General features: G+C 34.4%; 3 protein-coding genes across 3 annotated transcripts in view; all 3 read right to left on the bottom strand.

Moving 5' to 3' along the window:
- Nucleotides 1-4,498: 4,498 nt before the first annotated feature.
- LOC130499906 (peroxidase 44) lies at nt 4,499-5,921 on the bottom strand. Its single transcript, XM_056994405.1, has 3 exons — nt 5,678-5,921; nt 5,132-5,568; nt 4,499-5,000 (listed from the first exon to the last, which is right to left on the bottom strand). The coding sequence occupies exons 1-3, from the start codon at nt 5,876-5,878 to the stop codon at nt 4,700-4,702; spliced, it is 939 nt and encodes a 312-aa protein (XP_056850385.1). The 5' UTR covers nt 5,879-5,921; the 3' UTR covers nt 4,499-4,699.
- A 719-nt stretch (nt 5,922-6,640) lies between these two features.
- The window catches only part of LOC108829009 (calcium-transporting ATPase 8, plasma membrane-type), a 38,950-nt gene continuing 30,799 nt past the window's right edge, over nt 6,641-14,791 (bottom strand). Inside the window, exons 12-34 of the mRNA XM_057003234.1 lie at nt 11,643-11,726; nt 11,483-11,565; nt 11,288-11,390; nt 11,149-11,204; nt 10,882-10,924; nt 10,727-10,810; nt 10,383-10,520; nt 10,230-10,295; nt 10,033-10,131; nt 9,755-9,862; nt 9,457-9,618; nt 9,293-9,352; nt 8,997-9,152; nt 8,778-8,894; nt 8,576-8,674; nt 8,356-8,493; nt 8,176-8,276; nt 7,746-7,791; nt 7,438-7,569; nt 7,231-7,338; nt 7,041-7,132; nt 6,889-6,961; nt 6,641-6,793 (exon numbers count right to left, since the gene is read on the bottom strand). Of these exons, the coding sequence (XP_056859214.1) occupies nt 6,910-6,961; nt 7,041-7,132; nt 7,231-7,338; nt 7,438-7,569; nt 7,746-7,791; nt 8,176-8,276; nt 8,356-8,493; nt 8,576-8,674; nt 8,778-8,894; nt 8,997-9,152; nt 9,293-9,352; nt 9,457-9,618; nt 9,755-9,862; nt 10,033-10,131; nt 10,230-10,295; nt 10,383-10,520; nt 10,727-10,810; nt 10,882-10,924; nt 11,149-11,204; nt 11,288-11,390; nt 11,483-11,565; nt 11,643-11,726 (2,127 nt within the window). The 3' untranslated portion in view covers nt 6,641-6,793; nt 6,889-6,909. The remainder of the gene's footprint in view (nt 6,794-6,888; nt 6,962-7,040; nt 7,133-7,230; nt 7,339-7,437; nt 7,570-7,745; nt 7,792-8,175; nt 8,277-8,355; nt 8,494-8,575; nt 8,675-8,777; nt 8,895-8,996; nt 9,153-9,292; nt 9,353-9,456; nt 9,619-9,754; nt 9,863-10,032; nt 10,132-10,229; nt 10,296-10,382; nt 10,521-10,726; nt 10,811-10,881; nt 10,925-11,148; nt 11,205-11,287; nt 11,391-11,482; nt 11,566-11,642; nt 11,727-14,791) is intronic.
- Nucleotides 13,020-14,316, bottom strand: LOC130508049 (calmodulin-binding protein 60 D-like). The gene is made up of 3 exons (XM_057003233.1): nt 14,237-14,316; nt 14,069-14,144; nt 13,020-13,918 (listed from the first exon to the last, which is right to left on the bottom strand). Exons 1-3 carry the CDS (start codon nt 14,302-14,304, stop codon nt 13,832-13,834), a joined length of 231 nt encoding a protein of 76 aa, XP_056859213.1. The 5' UTR covers nt 14,305-14,316; the 3' UTR covers nt 13,020-13,831.

The raw sequence follows: 14,791 nt of genomic DNA, 5'->3' as shown, positions 1-14,791 counted from the left end.
ACTAGTTTATTTATTTGATACTAGTTTATTGTTTTATTTCATTGTAATCTGTCAGTATATTGTATTATCTACAAATTGATTATATTATTGGCTCATACGTATAATACTCATTGAGGATAATATTTTTATCTTATAAAATGTATTTATGAGTTACTTTATTTAGGTTTTGTAAATAATAGTTTGATCGCACTATAGACTTGACGACTTTTTATGGTATTTTATATATTTTAAATAGAACAGTTGCCCTAAAAATATGTATATCCCGGCTCAGTTTTTATAGTACTACGGCGGTTTATGTTTTCTGTAGAAGATAATCTTCTTATATATATTGCTCGGAAGGAACTAATCGTCTTACCTTTTACATCTTTTTTGTCTCTGCGAATAACGTCAAAATTTTGAAAGTTGAAATTATATTATTTAGAGAGGTATATTCGATCTTAAATTTGAGCTGATTTGATTTTTTAATAAAATTTTAGATGATTTCAATAAATTACAGAGATTTAACTGATTTTTTTAAACAATTCTAGAATATAATCTAAGACTATGATATTTGAGTTTTAATTTATTTAATTAAGAAATTATATCCAAATATTCTAAAATCACTTAAAATATTTAAAACTCCAAAATTCAAAAATATTTTCAATAACAATATATTTTAGAGTATATTATAAAATGTCAAATTAAATAACACTGAATTTTAAATAAATTTTTGCAATTCATATTTAGATAAAAATGGATTTATCATTTTTAATATAAATCACCTAAAATTCTCAGTTGAATACTTCTCCTTAGTCTCAAATTCCGGGACCAATAGTTATTTTCAAAAGAGAGATTGTAATTTCATAACCTTATTGTATATATATATTTGAACTTTTAAATCATACATCTTTATCGAGCTGCATTTTTCTAAGTGGTCATATTATCAATGCCATTTGATGGAGGCCAATAATCTCATCTAAATATTACAGAACTGAAGTGATAATGTAAAGGAAAATAATATGAAAAATTATTAAATTTGATGAAGAGATCTGTAAGCCGTCTTTAACCACATTTCGGTGGACTAGTAGTTTTAACTGGAAGAAGAGTTATTACGTGGTTTAGGCCATATATCAATTCTCCTTTAATATGAAATTATTAGTTTTACATGTAGCCAAAAAGTATAAAGATAATATATATGTAGGCTGTACCTTTTTAGGAATTAGTCGGGATTTTTTTAAAAGGTTTAGGAATTGAGATACCGTTAATTTAATATTTTTCTTCTAAATATATAAGTAGTCAAAGATGAATAGCGGTTGAAACGGTTGAAAAAGGGAATAGTGGTAGAAGTAATCTGTAAGGTTATATGCCGAAAGTGTCTCTCCTTGACCAGTTAACCCACACCCTCTTTTGTAGCCCTTTCTTATTTCGACCTCATCATGCATGGAGATTCACGTGTCTATTTATGCTGAGTTTCTTTTGTTTTCATCTTCAGATTTCAGCTCTATAGAGCTTGTGAGGCGGACTTGCGTAAAACGGTTCGACGATGTGGTGGGCGTTCGACACGATGGATTATTAGGATGTTGCTTTTAATGATCTTCATATCCTTTCCCGTTTGGATTTTTATCATCAATATTAGTGGATTTGTTTTTGGAATGGTTTTTTTCTTTTGTGGTAAAAGTTGGAATGAATTTTGTATGTGAGATACAACTCTAACGATCAATTCATCAATATATACTACAACCCAAAAGCTAGAAACATACAATTCAATATACACTACAGGCTACAGCCCAAAAACTAGAAACGTACAAATGAACTTGTAACTACACCACATAAATATATAAAACTATCACTAAATAATTATTCTTTTGATTCTAGTTTTGTTTTTTCTTTATAACTTTGTGTACAAAACAAAAAGCAGTGAGGTGGGTAATGGGTTAGATGCTGCCCACAAAATCCGCCGCTCGGCACATTGGAAAAGTTCCAATTTAGTGTTTTCTTTCTTTGAAAACTTTGCAAATATTGTTGTTGTGTCTATCCCAAAACATTCTTTTCTCTCTAACTGCCTAATTGCGTATATACAAACTTTTTTCATTTGTTGTAATCTAATAATGATCTAAACACTGGACCGCAGTGTGTTCCGCCTCGAGAATAATCCATTTTAAATATGACATATTTTTCTTCAACCGCGACGGAAGTTGACCGTAAGTTTTTAATATTAACGACCACTTCTAAAATTATAGTTTAGTACTTGATATGAGAGAGAGCTTATACATTTAAAATTCATATTCTATGCTTATAGCTTAGCTGTTTATCTGTTCTCTTAGTCCATAATAGTTAATTAATTGATTACCCGTTGTTTATTTGCTACTTGCACTTTGAAAGTATATCTTGCTTGTAAGACGACGTATAATAAATCTTTTATTATTATATCATCCAGATATATGATTAACTACTTGACAGCAATGTTGAACTTTAAAAAGTTATTTCGAATTTAGAACAGTAAAAGTTAGGCAGAAAAGATTTATATCTCATTTGGCTGTATATACATACTATCTGCAGTATGTTGTTGTAGAACAATAAAACATAGTACTACTACAACATAATGAAATATGTATGCTTTTTGACTAGAATGAAATATGTATGTTGTTATGTAGTATTATGTTTTATTGGTCAATTGAAACCATTCCAGATTGATTGAAGGCAGGAACCTACGTGGAATTCTAACAAAGCAACATCGCAATATTATGATAATAGATTATTGTGAATAGTTTTGATTATCCACAAAAAAATGACTACCTGACATGAGGAGTGTCTGAGAAGACACGGACCCAAGGAAACAAAAACTAGTTAGGACTCTCAACCTGATTCGTGGATTCCAACAGTTATACAAGTTGAGTTGCGTATAGACAACAAAATGATGTTTAAGTAGTATTCGTTGCATTGAAAAAGGAAGACTTTCCGTATACTACATTGTCAGTTTGTTTAAAACAACAAGATAATTAGAGATAGAGGACAGAACCGAAGTTCCACATGTTCTTGCATAATTAATGTCATTTTCATGTCCCTTCAGATACACATAAGCAGAAAGATATGTTCACAGATATGTTCACCAAGGGTATAAAACAGCAACGAAGCATGTGCAGGAAACTATACATATGCTAAAAAAATCCATGCAGTGCTATGGTTGACCAAATCCAGTTGATTCTGTCGGATTCTTTGTGTAATCGACTGAAACCAAACATATTTTGCATAATACATTTCTGTTTTACATTAAATGTCTCAATGCTATTTTATTCCCTTTGCTGTTTTTAAGCTAAGAGTTCACATAAGTTCTTCAGTCAGAGTATTGAAAAAAAAAACTAATTGCTGGTCCCTTTATATTCTTTGCAGTGGTTATAAGTAGAACGACAGTAGCTAAAAAGCCGAACGATACAACTTCATACAGTTCGAGACATTGAAGCAGAAGCTAATGAAACTGAGAAAAGAGAATGAGATCCTGAAACGGAAACTATCTTCCTCATAGAACAACTAGGAACAATTGCTTGGCAAATCACTTAATGATCTGTCCGTCAACGAGTAAGTTCAATAAAACCAAACAAGACCATTTTTGTTTCCAGATTATTTCCGTAGATGATATAGTTGATATTTGAAAAGTAACAAAGACAAAAAATGGGATTCTACAATGTCCATGAATAGTACATTGTAGAAAAAAAGACATTAATCACGTCCGTTGCTTGAGCAAATCACAGTCTAGAGAATATGTCTCATTTGATTACGTGCATATGGTAAAGGTAGATACAATATCAGCAGTTGATGGTCCAAAGGAATACATTGAATATGTAGTTGTGCTTTTATAAATGTTTCCGAAAAATGTTACATATCGTCTTCCACACGTCAAAAGACAGATCAGGGCCAGCTTGGAATACATTTTGAACAATATGCAAAGTTCCGTGGATTTCTTGTAGAAGAGGAAAGAACGAAAATTCTGCAATGACTGGTTATTGCTATGCAAGAAACAAAACAAGTTGTAGATCGTAAAGGCAGTTTTATGTACTCATATTTGTTAAATGAAAAGGATCAACTCAAACTAAACGAATAGTTTTATTTTCGCCACTAAAGGATGTTCGAACAGATTATTGGACTTTATTGTTTATACTTTGCTTATCATTTGATTATTGTACAAATGGGAGTTTGTAACTTTCGATGATTAGCAAAAGCGATCTAAGCCTTGATGAGGTAATTAGTCTGAAATTAGTGGTACCTTGGTACGTACATCCGAATTGTGCTTAGATTATGCATCTCACTTGTTTCGTTGCCTATGCTTATCTTTGATTGAACTATTTGATCCAAACCCTTACTATATACCTAATCGTGTAGTAGTTTCGTTTTTTTATTTTGTAGTAGTTTCGTTTTCTATCATATCTATTATGGGTTATAAATGTTTAGTTAACTAATAATGGTGTTAAAAAAAGTTAACTAATAATGATTAAATTATAAAAGAACAACGAACAAAAAATAAAACCACATAAAATACACCCAATAGGATAACATAAGAAATTAAATAACAAAGAAAGTACAAAATGCGATTACACATCATTTCGAGGAAAGAAAAATATATGATAGCAAATAAAAAACATTCGGTGGATTATTAAAAACAAAAGAGAGGAAACCCAAAAAAAACAAGCGTCACGATAAACAATGGTCAAAACAGAGTATAGAATCAACGTCCGTTGTTGAAGACTCTGCAGTTTCTTCTAATCTCTCCAGAACGTCCGGTAAGAACCTTAATGGTTCCCATTTTCACCATCGCTTGAGCAAATCTATTTCTAAAGAGTGCATTGTTTTGTGCAAAACTCGAAACAATTCCACGGGTTGATCTGTCAAGACCCATGTTTTGATCAATCCTCATGACTCCTCTCTGTCTTCGGATCTCTCCGTAGATAGCGTTGTCCACGATGAACGGAGTCCTTTGGTCCAAGAACACAGATGGGTCATTTGGAGCACGGCACGTGTTCCTCAACCTTAAGAGATGTATTATTGGGTCAGATGCATCACATATATATATGCTCGCTTAAAATGCATGTTATAGAAGAAAAATAATATTTTTAAAAATTGAGCATAACACTTTTATCATAACATGTATATAACGTACCTAGCATTTAATGACCGGTCCATAGCGGGATCAGCGAGTCTATCTTGGATGAGACTACAATGTGCAACACCAACGCTGTGGCCACCACCAATAAGTGTAACCATGTCGTTCGTATTCATACCTTGAGCTGCAAATAATTGGATGGATGCACCCACTGGAATTGTTGGTCCGGGCAAGTTCACATCATTGGGGCTTGACCTTAATCCATCACGTCTTCCTGTTGGTACGGAGAACCTTGGACCACCAGCTAACGCGACCGAGTCTCTGGTGGCTAGAGTTACAATGTCTGAGCATGAGACAGTTCGAGGGCACGCAGCCTCGAGAAGTCTCTTAGCCTCATCAATGATCTCGTAGCCTCTCACGCTTGCATTTGGCCCGGTGCTTTTCTCTGATGGCCTTCCGGGTCTTGGGTCGATCAAGAGGGAAGCATCACAACCCTAATCATATACCAAACAATATTTGATTGGTCAGTGTTACGTCAAGATATATTAGTTAGACCATGATATACACACACACACAAACACACATAAGGAGAAGCGTACTAACCCTAACAAAGCAATCATGAAACTGCATACGAAGCAAAGCTGCAGTAATGCTACGGTCACGGCGGAAACGGTTGGCAACAACATTAGCAACGATAGATTCAGCTCGTGGGCATGATCGGCCGTAGAACCCCAACCGGAGCTGGGCCAAAGCAGAGGGAGCAAGGAAGCAGAACAGGAAAAACAAAGCTGTGATTGACCTCATTTTCGAAATGATGAGCTCTTCTTTGCCTCTCTCCAATGAATGTTTCTTCCAAGTATTGGTGATGATATTCTTAGCGCCCGTAACATGCATATTTATATATAAATTTAGGGACCAGACGTTGACAAAGAGAATGTTTCGTTTTAGAAGACGTGCATAGTTTAAAGATGGATACATTGTCAACTTGACTGGTCCAAAGGAATATACATGATGTATTATTGTTTTAATAATGTTTCACCAAAAAGGTTAGTGTTTGTTCTACACACGTCAAAGATTCAATATGGCCAACTTGGAGTATATTAAGTAACGAAATTTTGTGATATACTTGTTTGACAAATGATAATCTACTAAGGACAGGACGAGTCTAACAATATATATGCACCGCATGCAATCAATAAAAAGTTCCAACACCATGAAGGATAGCTCTTTCCCCAATACATGGGACTATACACGGGTTTCTTACATCATGCTAAGCTCAGTCCTCAGATATACGGTTTCTTACATCATGCTAAGCTCTTTCCCCAATAAGGTTGCATCTATATAGTTTATGTAACAATTCAGAAATCGAACTGCAAGCTTTGTCTACACTAAACCATTGGATTAGAGGCTTCTAACATACTTATTTATAGAGAAAAAAGACGTCATTAAAGAAACTTATAAACTCTCTCTAAAGATGGTTTCTCTAAAGGTTGTTTCTTGCTATCCAAGAAAGAAAACAAGATTAAAGTTAAGATTATATACTCTAAAGCGATTCATGCCACTGATCTGATAACACAAATGAAGATTATATATTTGGAAACGTCTTGTAACACAAATGCACCTCTGTCTTTTTTTTTCTTTGACTATTTTACAAAATCGAAAAACTACTATTTAGATCGCTGATTTGAAAGTATCACCAGTGGAGAGAAGTATCCAAACCTGAAACCAAACACAAAGGCTGTGAATAAATGACTTCTTGCGTAGTTCATACATACATAGCGTATTTAGATGTCAAAGAGTAACGTAATGCTTACACTATATGTTTAAGAAGAATCTTAGTTCCGAAGATAAGGAAAAGCTTGGAAAGGAAAGCGATTAGCGACTTGACTGTCCAAAAACACAGAAAACAGAGTTAAGGTCTCGCCAATTCAGATGATATTGATTCTTTTCTGTGAAGCGGTTGTACCTGAAAAGACCGATTCCAATGGAGATCAGCCACTGCTTCCGGTTAAGCCTGACTGTGGAAAAGAATATGCCGAAGCATTCTATCACGATTACCTGATCGAAACAACAAAAGCAAGCATGGAGATTAAGGAGTGTTCAGCATGAAAGATAGAACAACTGTTACAAATATCAGTTCATGCATAAAGGACTACCTGAAGAATAACAGTTATAGCAATTGTTCCAAGGAACAAATGGTTCTTTAGGATCCCTCTGTATATGTTTCCTTGGTATGGAGTTCGGCATTCAATCTCGTTAAATACCTGCACAAATTCAGACCGTGATACCAACAAACGTGAAGCACTCACCAATCAAATACAGGATGGTGTTGAGAGATCATATAAAGAGGTGAGAGAGATTACTTGGCAGAAGACAAAGCAATTGAATATAACTGTGTTCTTGACTTTGTTAGCATCATCTAGACTTTTGTTCTCCAGTTTCAGTATACTCTCAAGAAAGTTTATGCAAAGCAATGCAGTCACTTGGTAAGCAACCTGGAAAAGCACACTTAAGACGATGTTACCCAGAACAAGGTCATGATATGATTGCAACAAATAAAGGTGGAAAACTAAATATCTTTGTGTAAATTCACCTTTGCAATTGTATTTATTTAACTGAGATATATGAAAAATCAATCACTAGTATTAATGGAAAGATGAAGCTTATATACCTGTAGAATGAACTTCGCCCTCATGAGTTTGGTTATAAAGGGTTCTCTGAAATAGCAAAGGGAGTACCATCAAACTGCATATCTTATATATGACGAAAGGGAAACAGAAGCAGAGAAAAATATTGTGATGAAATGCTTTTGCCAAAAGTTCAATTTTCCAATCATGCTATGGGCTAACAAGAGAATAACTTGGTTCGGCTACTTATAGGAAATTTCTTCTCTACATCCAGTTCAGAAATTCACATACAGAGGAGCAGAACCAAATGATCGCTCCACTGCATAAATCAGAACTGTAACCTATTGAGAATAAACAGGTTTTTAGAATTGCAGAAAGCTCAAAGAACGTTTGCTATGGTCATGCAGTCACCATATATGGTAGTAGTAAAGGAATCTCTCCACTGAAATATCATTTATGGAACGTTTTTCATACCCTTTACGAATCGGAGGCCTTCGCATTAAGTTGTCAATTGGTGGTTCTGATGCCAAGGCCCATGCTCCAAAAGTACAAACGAGAAGATTAATCCATAGAAGCTGCATATAGAAATGGAAAGTATCTTGATGAGGAAGAAAGAAAGAATGAGTTCTTCAGGATACAGAGACTGAAAATTACCTGCGCAACATTTAGGGGAATTTCATGAGAATGAATCGCCACAACAACACAGATGATTAGAGCTGATGCGCTGACTGTTAGCCGGAACTGGACAAACCTTTGAACATTTGTATATAAAGATCGTCCCCATTGGATGACCTTAAAACAAATACACTCTTTTTCAGTTGCAACCATTTTCAAATATGATCTCAGCTAAATTGATGCATGATATTTCACCAACCGTGAGAATCGAAGCAAAACTGTCATCCAACACAATGATATCAGAGCATTCTTTAACAATTGAAGTCCCTCCAATGCCCATCGCAAGACTGATATCCGCCTGCAGTCAATGGTCAAATCAACAATAACTATAGCAGTCATAGGGAAGATATCATTTTGAGTGTTTTGAGAGTTTCAAAGACCAAATTAGAATTTTTAAGGACCTGGCGCAGACTCGGAGCATCGCGGATTCCCTTTCCAGTTGCTGCAACCACCTGTCCCTTCTTACTCAGTGCTTCAAGTAGAAGAAGGTTTACATCAGGAGAAGATCGACCCATCACCTATCAAAAGAAGTAAGGTTTTTTAGTTATCAAGCATGTATAAATCCGCTGCAAATTCTCAGTAAATAATAAAAGGGTAAGTAAGAACATAATTATACGCACTACAATATTTTCAGCGATTTTTTCTCTTTGTGCTTCGGACATGGAAGCAAAGTCCTTTGCTAATATTGCTGTATCCGCAGGCTCGTCTGTCAGTATCCCGCACTCAGTCGCTATTGCTTTGGCAGTCAGAAGGTCGTCGCCTGTCACCATGCACACCTATGATACAGATAAAATACGATTAACATATCGGCTTGTAGAAATAATTTTGATCTTAGTGGGTCTGGGTCAAGTATGTCATCATGAGAGATATAATAGGAAAAAAAGTGGTATAGAAATCTGCAAAATAAACATGCCACCTTTACTCCAGCATTACGACATTCTTGGATTGCCTGTCTTATGCCTGGCCGGCAAGAATCCTGCACACATTTTATCCATTTGTTAAAAGTGAAGATAAGTTTCTAGATTGCAGGGATAGATAGCAAATATTAGAAGTTTAACATGTTGAAAAGCAAAATTTTACCTTTATACCAATGATAGCCGATAGCACGAGGTTGCTTTCATGTATGTATGGGAATGCTTCGTCCCTAAGAATATCTTCTTCAGGATAAGTTCGGTAGGCAAGGGCAGCACAGCGCAATCCTTTTTTGGCCATGTCATCAATGGTTTTTTCAAAATGAAATATCTGAGGAAAAAAAAATGAAGAATACAATTCAAGATCACTAGAGGCATCCTTATGTAGTTTCTATAATTATCTTTATGATTATAATATAGTAATATAGTAATATAGTGTATGGTTTTATTTCAGTTAAATTAATTACTTTTTCTTGGTCCATAGATGCTATCTTGTCCTTGTCCATATACGACTGGCAAGAAGCTAGAATAGTCTTGGCAGCACCTTTCCAATGAACACGGGCTTGAGAATCATGCTAAAGGTGTATTAGCAAGAAAAAAGGATCAGACAAACGGGGTATAGCTCATATACACATGAAACCGTTAAAAAAGTTGAATCAAAACCGAACATATGAAAACAGTTCTACCACATAGAAGGTAGGAAGGTTGGATTAGTTAGCAAGAAAAAGAAATCAGGTTACATTACCAATTGGACTGCAACACCTCTACGTTTTCTGCTTGAATTGAAAGGCGAAATGCGAAAAATTGTTGATCTTGACTTCACTTCATCAAAATTCATCCCCAACTGCAAAAATGAGTTCAAAACAGTTGATTAGTTCTACAATCATATGGCTAAAACTACGTTTGAGATAACTACTAAAATTTATAAGAAACAAGCCCCACCTTGACACCGAATTTAAGAATGGCACGTTCTGTTGCTGATCCAAAGACCTCTGGTTCAGGCCATCCCTGATTTTAATCAATCAAGGCTGACTCATCAAGATTTAAAGCAGGAACTGGGACCGACCTATATAAAACTTGACAATATGACTGTACCTCAGGATGATATACACTCCCATTCGTGTTCAGGGCAATTCCTTCGGTGATCAACGAGATCAGAAGGGGAGACAACTCAGCCATAGTATCCAAATTCTGCGTTCCTAATCCCCCGGCACAAACATCAACAACCTCCATCTGCTCAAAAGAAAATGAATGTCTTATGATAAGGAACACAAGTTTAATAAGAACAGACACTAGGAAATCTGTGTAAACAAGGAGAAACTAACTCAATTTCTTAAACCATGAGTAATTTATTAAGTTGTGAAGAAACAATGACACAAAGCGTTAATAAAGCAACTAAGTATGATTTGAAAAAAGAAAAAGATTAGATAGCAAATTGCCTGATTTAAGGTTAAAATCCCGGTTTTGTGGCATACAACAGTTGTTGCAGACCCCATCGCTTCACAGGCAGAGAGCTTTTGTACCTGAACATCGCGTGAGATTATTAGTGCGTTATTAAAAGTATGACAAAAGTAGTCATCTACGAGTTGCGTACCAAAGCTATCTCTCCTCCAAGTTTTCTCGACATATGGGCAATGCTATTTCCAGAGTATGGCATCAATTACACAAACAGAAAATCAGTTGTTGAAACTGCTAGAAGAAAGTTGTAGGAAGTCAATTAGGTTTTGCATGCTCGAGGATAAAAGATGCAGATAGTCTACAGACGGTTAATAGAAATTGACTGGTAGGCAGGCAACCATAATATATAAAGCCATTCAAAAGTACAGAGTTTGTCAAGTAGCAAATGTCTGAAAAGCCTTACTTCAAGGTAACAGCTAGTGGCAGTCCTTCAGGCACTGCTGCGACTACAATGGTAACCTACAAAGATAAACATAAAGATCAACCAAATAATAAAATATGAAAGGTAAAATATAGTTGTCATATGCTTACTTTATACTTACCCCCAAAATTATAAATTTAATCACCATGTCTATTTTTTCATCTAACGTAGTTTTCCCAGCATCAAACATCGGACTAACATCTTTATTTCGTCCCATGAAGTATCTGGGCGTGAAAGGTTTCTTAAAGATAAGAATCGAGCAGTAGGACTTATGACGAAATAACAGAAATAAATCTTGGTGTAGAGACAAACTTACAGGAATGACACGATAAGAGAAACAACCAAAGCAACCGAGATACTGACTAGGCCAAATACAGTTACAACTCGGTTCAGGTACACCTAGTAGAAGTGACTTACAGGTGAATAAAGAACTGCAACAAGAAAATATAAAAGGGCCAGTCACCAATAAAATGTACCTGCAATGGTGTCTCTTTACCAGTATATAGTGGAATAGAAGCCATCGGCATCCTCCACTGGGTGTTCATCCCGACACTAGTAACCTTAGAAACAAAGGACAAGAAAAAGAGTGGACCCAAAAACCCAGTGTAAGCAGAAAAAAAAAAGCAAGGTCTGCAACCTTCAGATGTATAAAAGAAAAATAGAGAATCTTTTCTCATTAGACTCTTGTCATGTCGTCCTAACCAAACTCAAGTCTATGTAGTTACTAGGGTCGGCCCGCCCTACGGGCGGAATAATAATTTAAATAGTTAGAATAAATATTTTTGATTTTTGTTTAATATTGGTTTTTTATTTTAAAAAGTTTTTTTATATTAGTATGAATTATTATTTAAATTGATTTTTATTCTTGATTCAATCTCATTCTCATTACAATTAACTAAATTTCTCCTTACAATGAATAAGATTGTTTATTTGAAGTTTTATTCTGTTTCTATTTTAATGGTATAGAATTTTTGATTTGTTTGTTTAATTGAAGTTATCTAGTTTTATTCATTCTCTTATATTATTTGATACCGTATGTCTCGTATTCGATTATATAACTATATTTTTTATTTTTTACACAGTTGTGGATCTATGTTTATAGTTTCTTAGAATTCTTGACATAAATATTTAAAATACATTCTACATCTATTTAGTTACAATAACTTAACATATCTCTTTTATATAAAAAATACATTTTTATTTTTGTACTTTTCTGTATTTTATTCTATTTTTCGTAACAATTATTTTGATTTCTTATTATCTATTAAATTTTATTGTAATATTATTTTCGTAAAAAAAAAAAATCTATTATGTATTACTATTTGATTATATTTTCCTTTATTATTTTAATTTTCTAATTTTGAGCTTCTGATAAAATTTTGTAATTATTTCATAAGCTTTACGCTTTTATTTGCATTTGATAAACCGCGTAGACACAAAATCACTAAAAATCGTTTTTATCATTTTCTGAAGTATATGTATTTTAAATGATATTATGTATTGTGTGCTAAAATAAATTTACATTGATGGTTTTTTTTGTAGATTGTAATTAAACTATTGATTAAAACGAACTTTTGGGTTACTAAATATTTTATAAATAATTTTAGTTAATAGAATAAGATGTTAAGGAATATAAGAGTATTTAATAAATTTTTAAAAATTATAGTGTCAAATTTTTAGACAACTTATTTTGATGAGGTTAACATCAGTAAAAAGGGTTAACCCACATTCACATATTCACATATTATAATATCTATTGATTATGAATATACTTTTATGATTATGAATATACTTTTACTCTTAGTAGCTTGTCATGTACTTGGTGTGTCTGAGTATCTCTCATTGTATAAACATCGAAAGAAAAGTTTCAGTCACCCATATCAAAAGTGAAAAATATAGAATTGAGAACGTTCAAGAGGCCAACATACGCCTGATGTTTGTATCGTTGTCAAGACTCTAAAGAAGAAGAAAGCTATTAGGTTTATAAAGAATTAACAACACAGAGCTAGAACCATTACAAAAACATGTTCTAGCATTTCATTCTCCTATAGCTTCCCATGCATCGATGACGTATTACTTTTCTTCCTCTTCTATAATCATAACTATTGCCACTGCTCTGAGAGAATAAGTAGTTCATTTTTCCCAGTCAAAACAGACCAATTATCTTATGTGGAGATGAAATGAGGACATGTACTATATACTGGCTCAAGAATTGGGAAGAAGACGACCATTGTACATTGTGTCGAGTAGCTCACTGCACCAGGCCTTCTAATGAGTCCTTTGTTGTTTGGTAAACCTGTACCTAAACTGACCAAGCAAACCTTCCACCTGTTTGCAAACAGGAGGCACCACCAAAACCAAACTACATTACAAATAAATGTTGGGAAAGAGGGAGTGACAAACCGTAACAGTTTTACATTTTCCTGTACCCCCACAAATATCACCTAATCATATAAACACATAAGGCATCAATGTTATGCTCTTGAATCTTTTTGAAGCATATCAAACGGAAACAGAGAATCGTTTCACATACGCAGTTAATCCGAAAGCTTTGATTAACTTAAGAGGTAACATTACCGGAGAGAGCTAGAATTCTTCTTCAAGATCCAAATTGGATGTGTACCTTCACTTCTTTTCTCTCTTAAGAGTTTCTCAGACTTCCGTATTATTTTCTCTGAAGAGGCACTATATATTTTGACCATAGCCTAGACGTGATGAACTTAGCCAAAGCACGTTCCACTTCCTCACTCACCTACACCAAACAAATAGACATACCAAAGGCCTTAACAAAACAAAACTGATTCATACCTAAAAATAGCTTAAAAGAACAAAGAAAACCAAGAATACTTGGTAAAACAAAGCAATTAAGAGAAAAGCAAAGAAAAAAAAAAACAGAACATACAACTCTGCGGAGGATAGGTTCCAGAGAGGAGCAGAGCTTCTGCAAGCTGTCAACTTTCATCGCCTCAACAATCACACTGCACCAACAGAAAAAGAGGTAATCTGATAGAACATAATTTTTTCTATCTAAAAAAAATCAAAGAAGATGAATGAATGAATACTAACAAACCTAGCAAGAGCAGGGCGCTTTCGCTCAGGCTGCTTTTCATCGTTGTTGTCGTCTAAGTTACTCTTCATTCTTCAAAATCTGTTAAGAGGAACAACAAAAAAAAGCCTTAATTTTTTTATTTGTAAAAAAAAAATAAAAATCTAAATCCCTCCGACGAAGACTTCGCGTAGACTCTCTCAAGCAAAGCGATTAAGAAGTTTACATTTATTTTCCAGTGAGAGTAATTCGCCGGCGACGGAAATGATTGTGTTGCTTTTTGATAGTCTCTCCCGACAGAGCCTCTCCAGTCCTATGTAGTAACCCTCGATCTTTGTAGGAAATCATGAGATTTAGCTGCAACACAAATTAAAAATAAAACAAAACCATTAATTCCATAAGCACTGCAATATCTATTACACATAACACTACAAACCTACTTTACCTCTTCTTCTTAACTTCCGAGCTTCGTTGATCTCACATGATATAGTACTGAAACCACGGCTTCCGATGTTCACAACACCAACCCCCAAAACCCTAGAAACTCCTTTGATGAAATCGACGGTGGCGGAGCAGTCT

Source organism: Raphanus sativus, chromosome 2 (assembly GCF_000801105.2).
Source record: "Raphanus sativus cultivar WK10039 chromosome 2, ASM80110v3, whole genome shotgun sequence".
NCBI classification, from domain to species: Eukaryota; Viridiplantae; Streptophyta; class Magnoliopsida; order Brassicales; family Brassicaceae; genus Raphanus; species Raphanus sativus.
Note: the sequence above shows the minus strand (reverse complement) of the source record. Positions and strands in the feature narration are given on the sequence as shown.

What these genes read in the sequence shown, in the direction of transcription:
- LOC130499906 (XM_056994405.1), bottom strand. Translation starts at nt 5,878, where the DNA reads ATGAGGTCAATCACAGCTTTGTTTTTCCTGTTCTGCTTCCTTGCTCCC. An exon ending in TTCATGATTGCTTTGTTAGG is followed by an intron (nt 5,569 to 5,677) that starts GTTAGTACGCTT and finishes GTATATGATTAG; the next exon opens with GGTTGTGATGCTTCCCTCTT. An exon ending in GACCGGTCATTAAATGCTAG is followed by an intron (nt 5,001 to 5,131) that starts GTACGTTATATA and finishes ACATCTCTTAAG; the next exon opens with GTTGAGGAACACGTGCCGTG.
- LOC130508049 (XM_057003233.1), bottom strand. Translation starts at nt 14,304, where the DNA reads ATGAAGAGTAACTTAGACGACAACAACGATGAAAAGCAGCCTGAGCGA. An exon ending in AAGCGCCCTGCTCTTGCTAG is followed by an intron (nt 14,145 to 14,236) that starts GTTTGTTAGTAT and finishes CTGTTGGTGCAG; the next exon opens with TGTGATTGTTGAGGCGATGA. An exon ending in AACCTATCCTCCGCAGAGTT is followed by an intron (nt 13,919 to 14,068) that starts GTATGTTCTGTT and finishes TGTTTGGTGTAG; the next exon opens with GTGAGTGAGGAAGTGGAACG.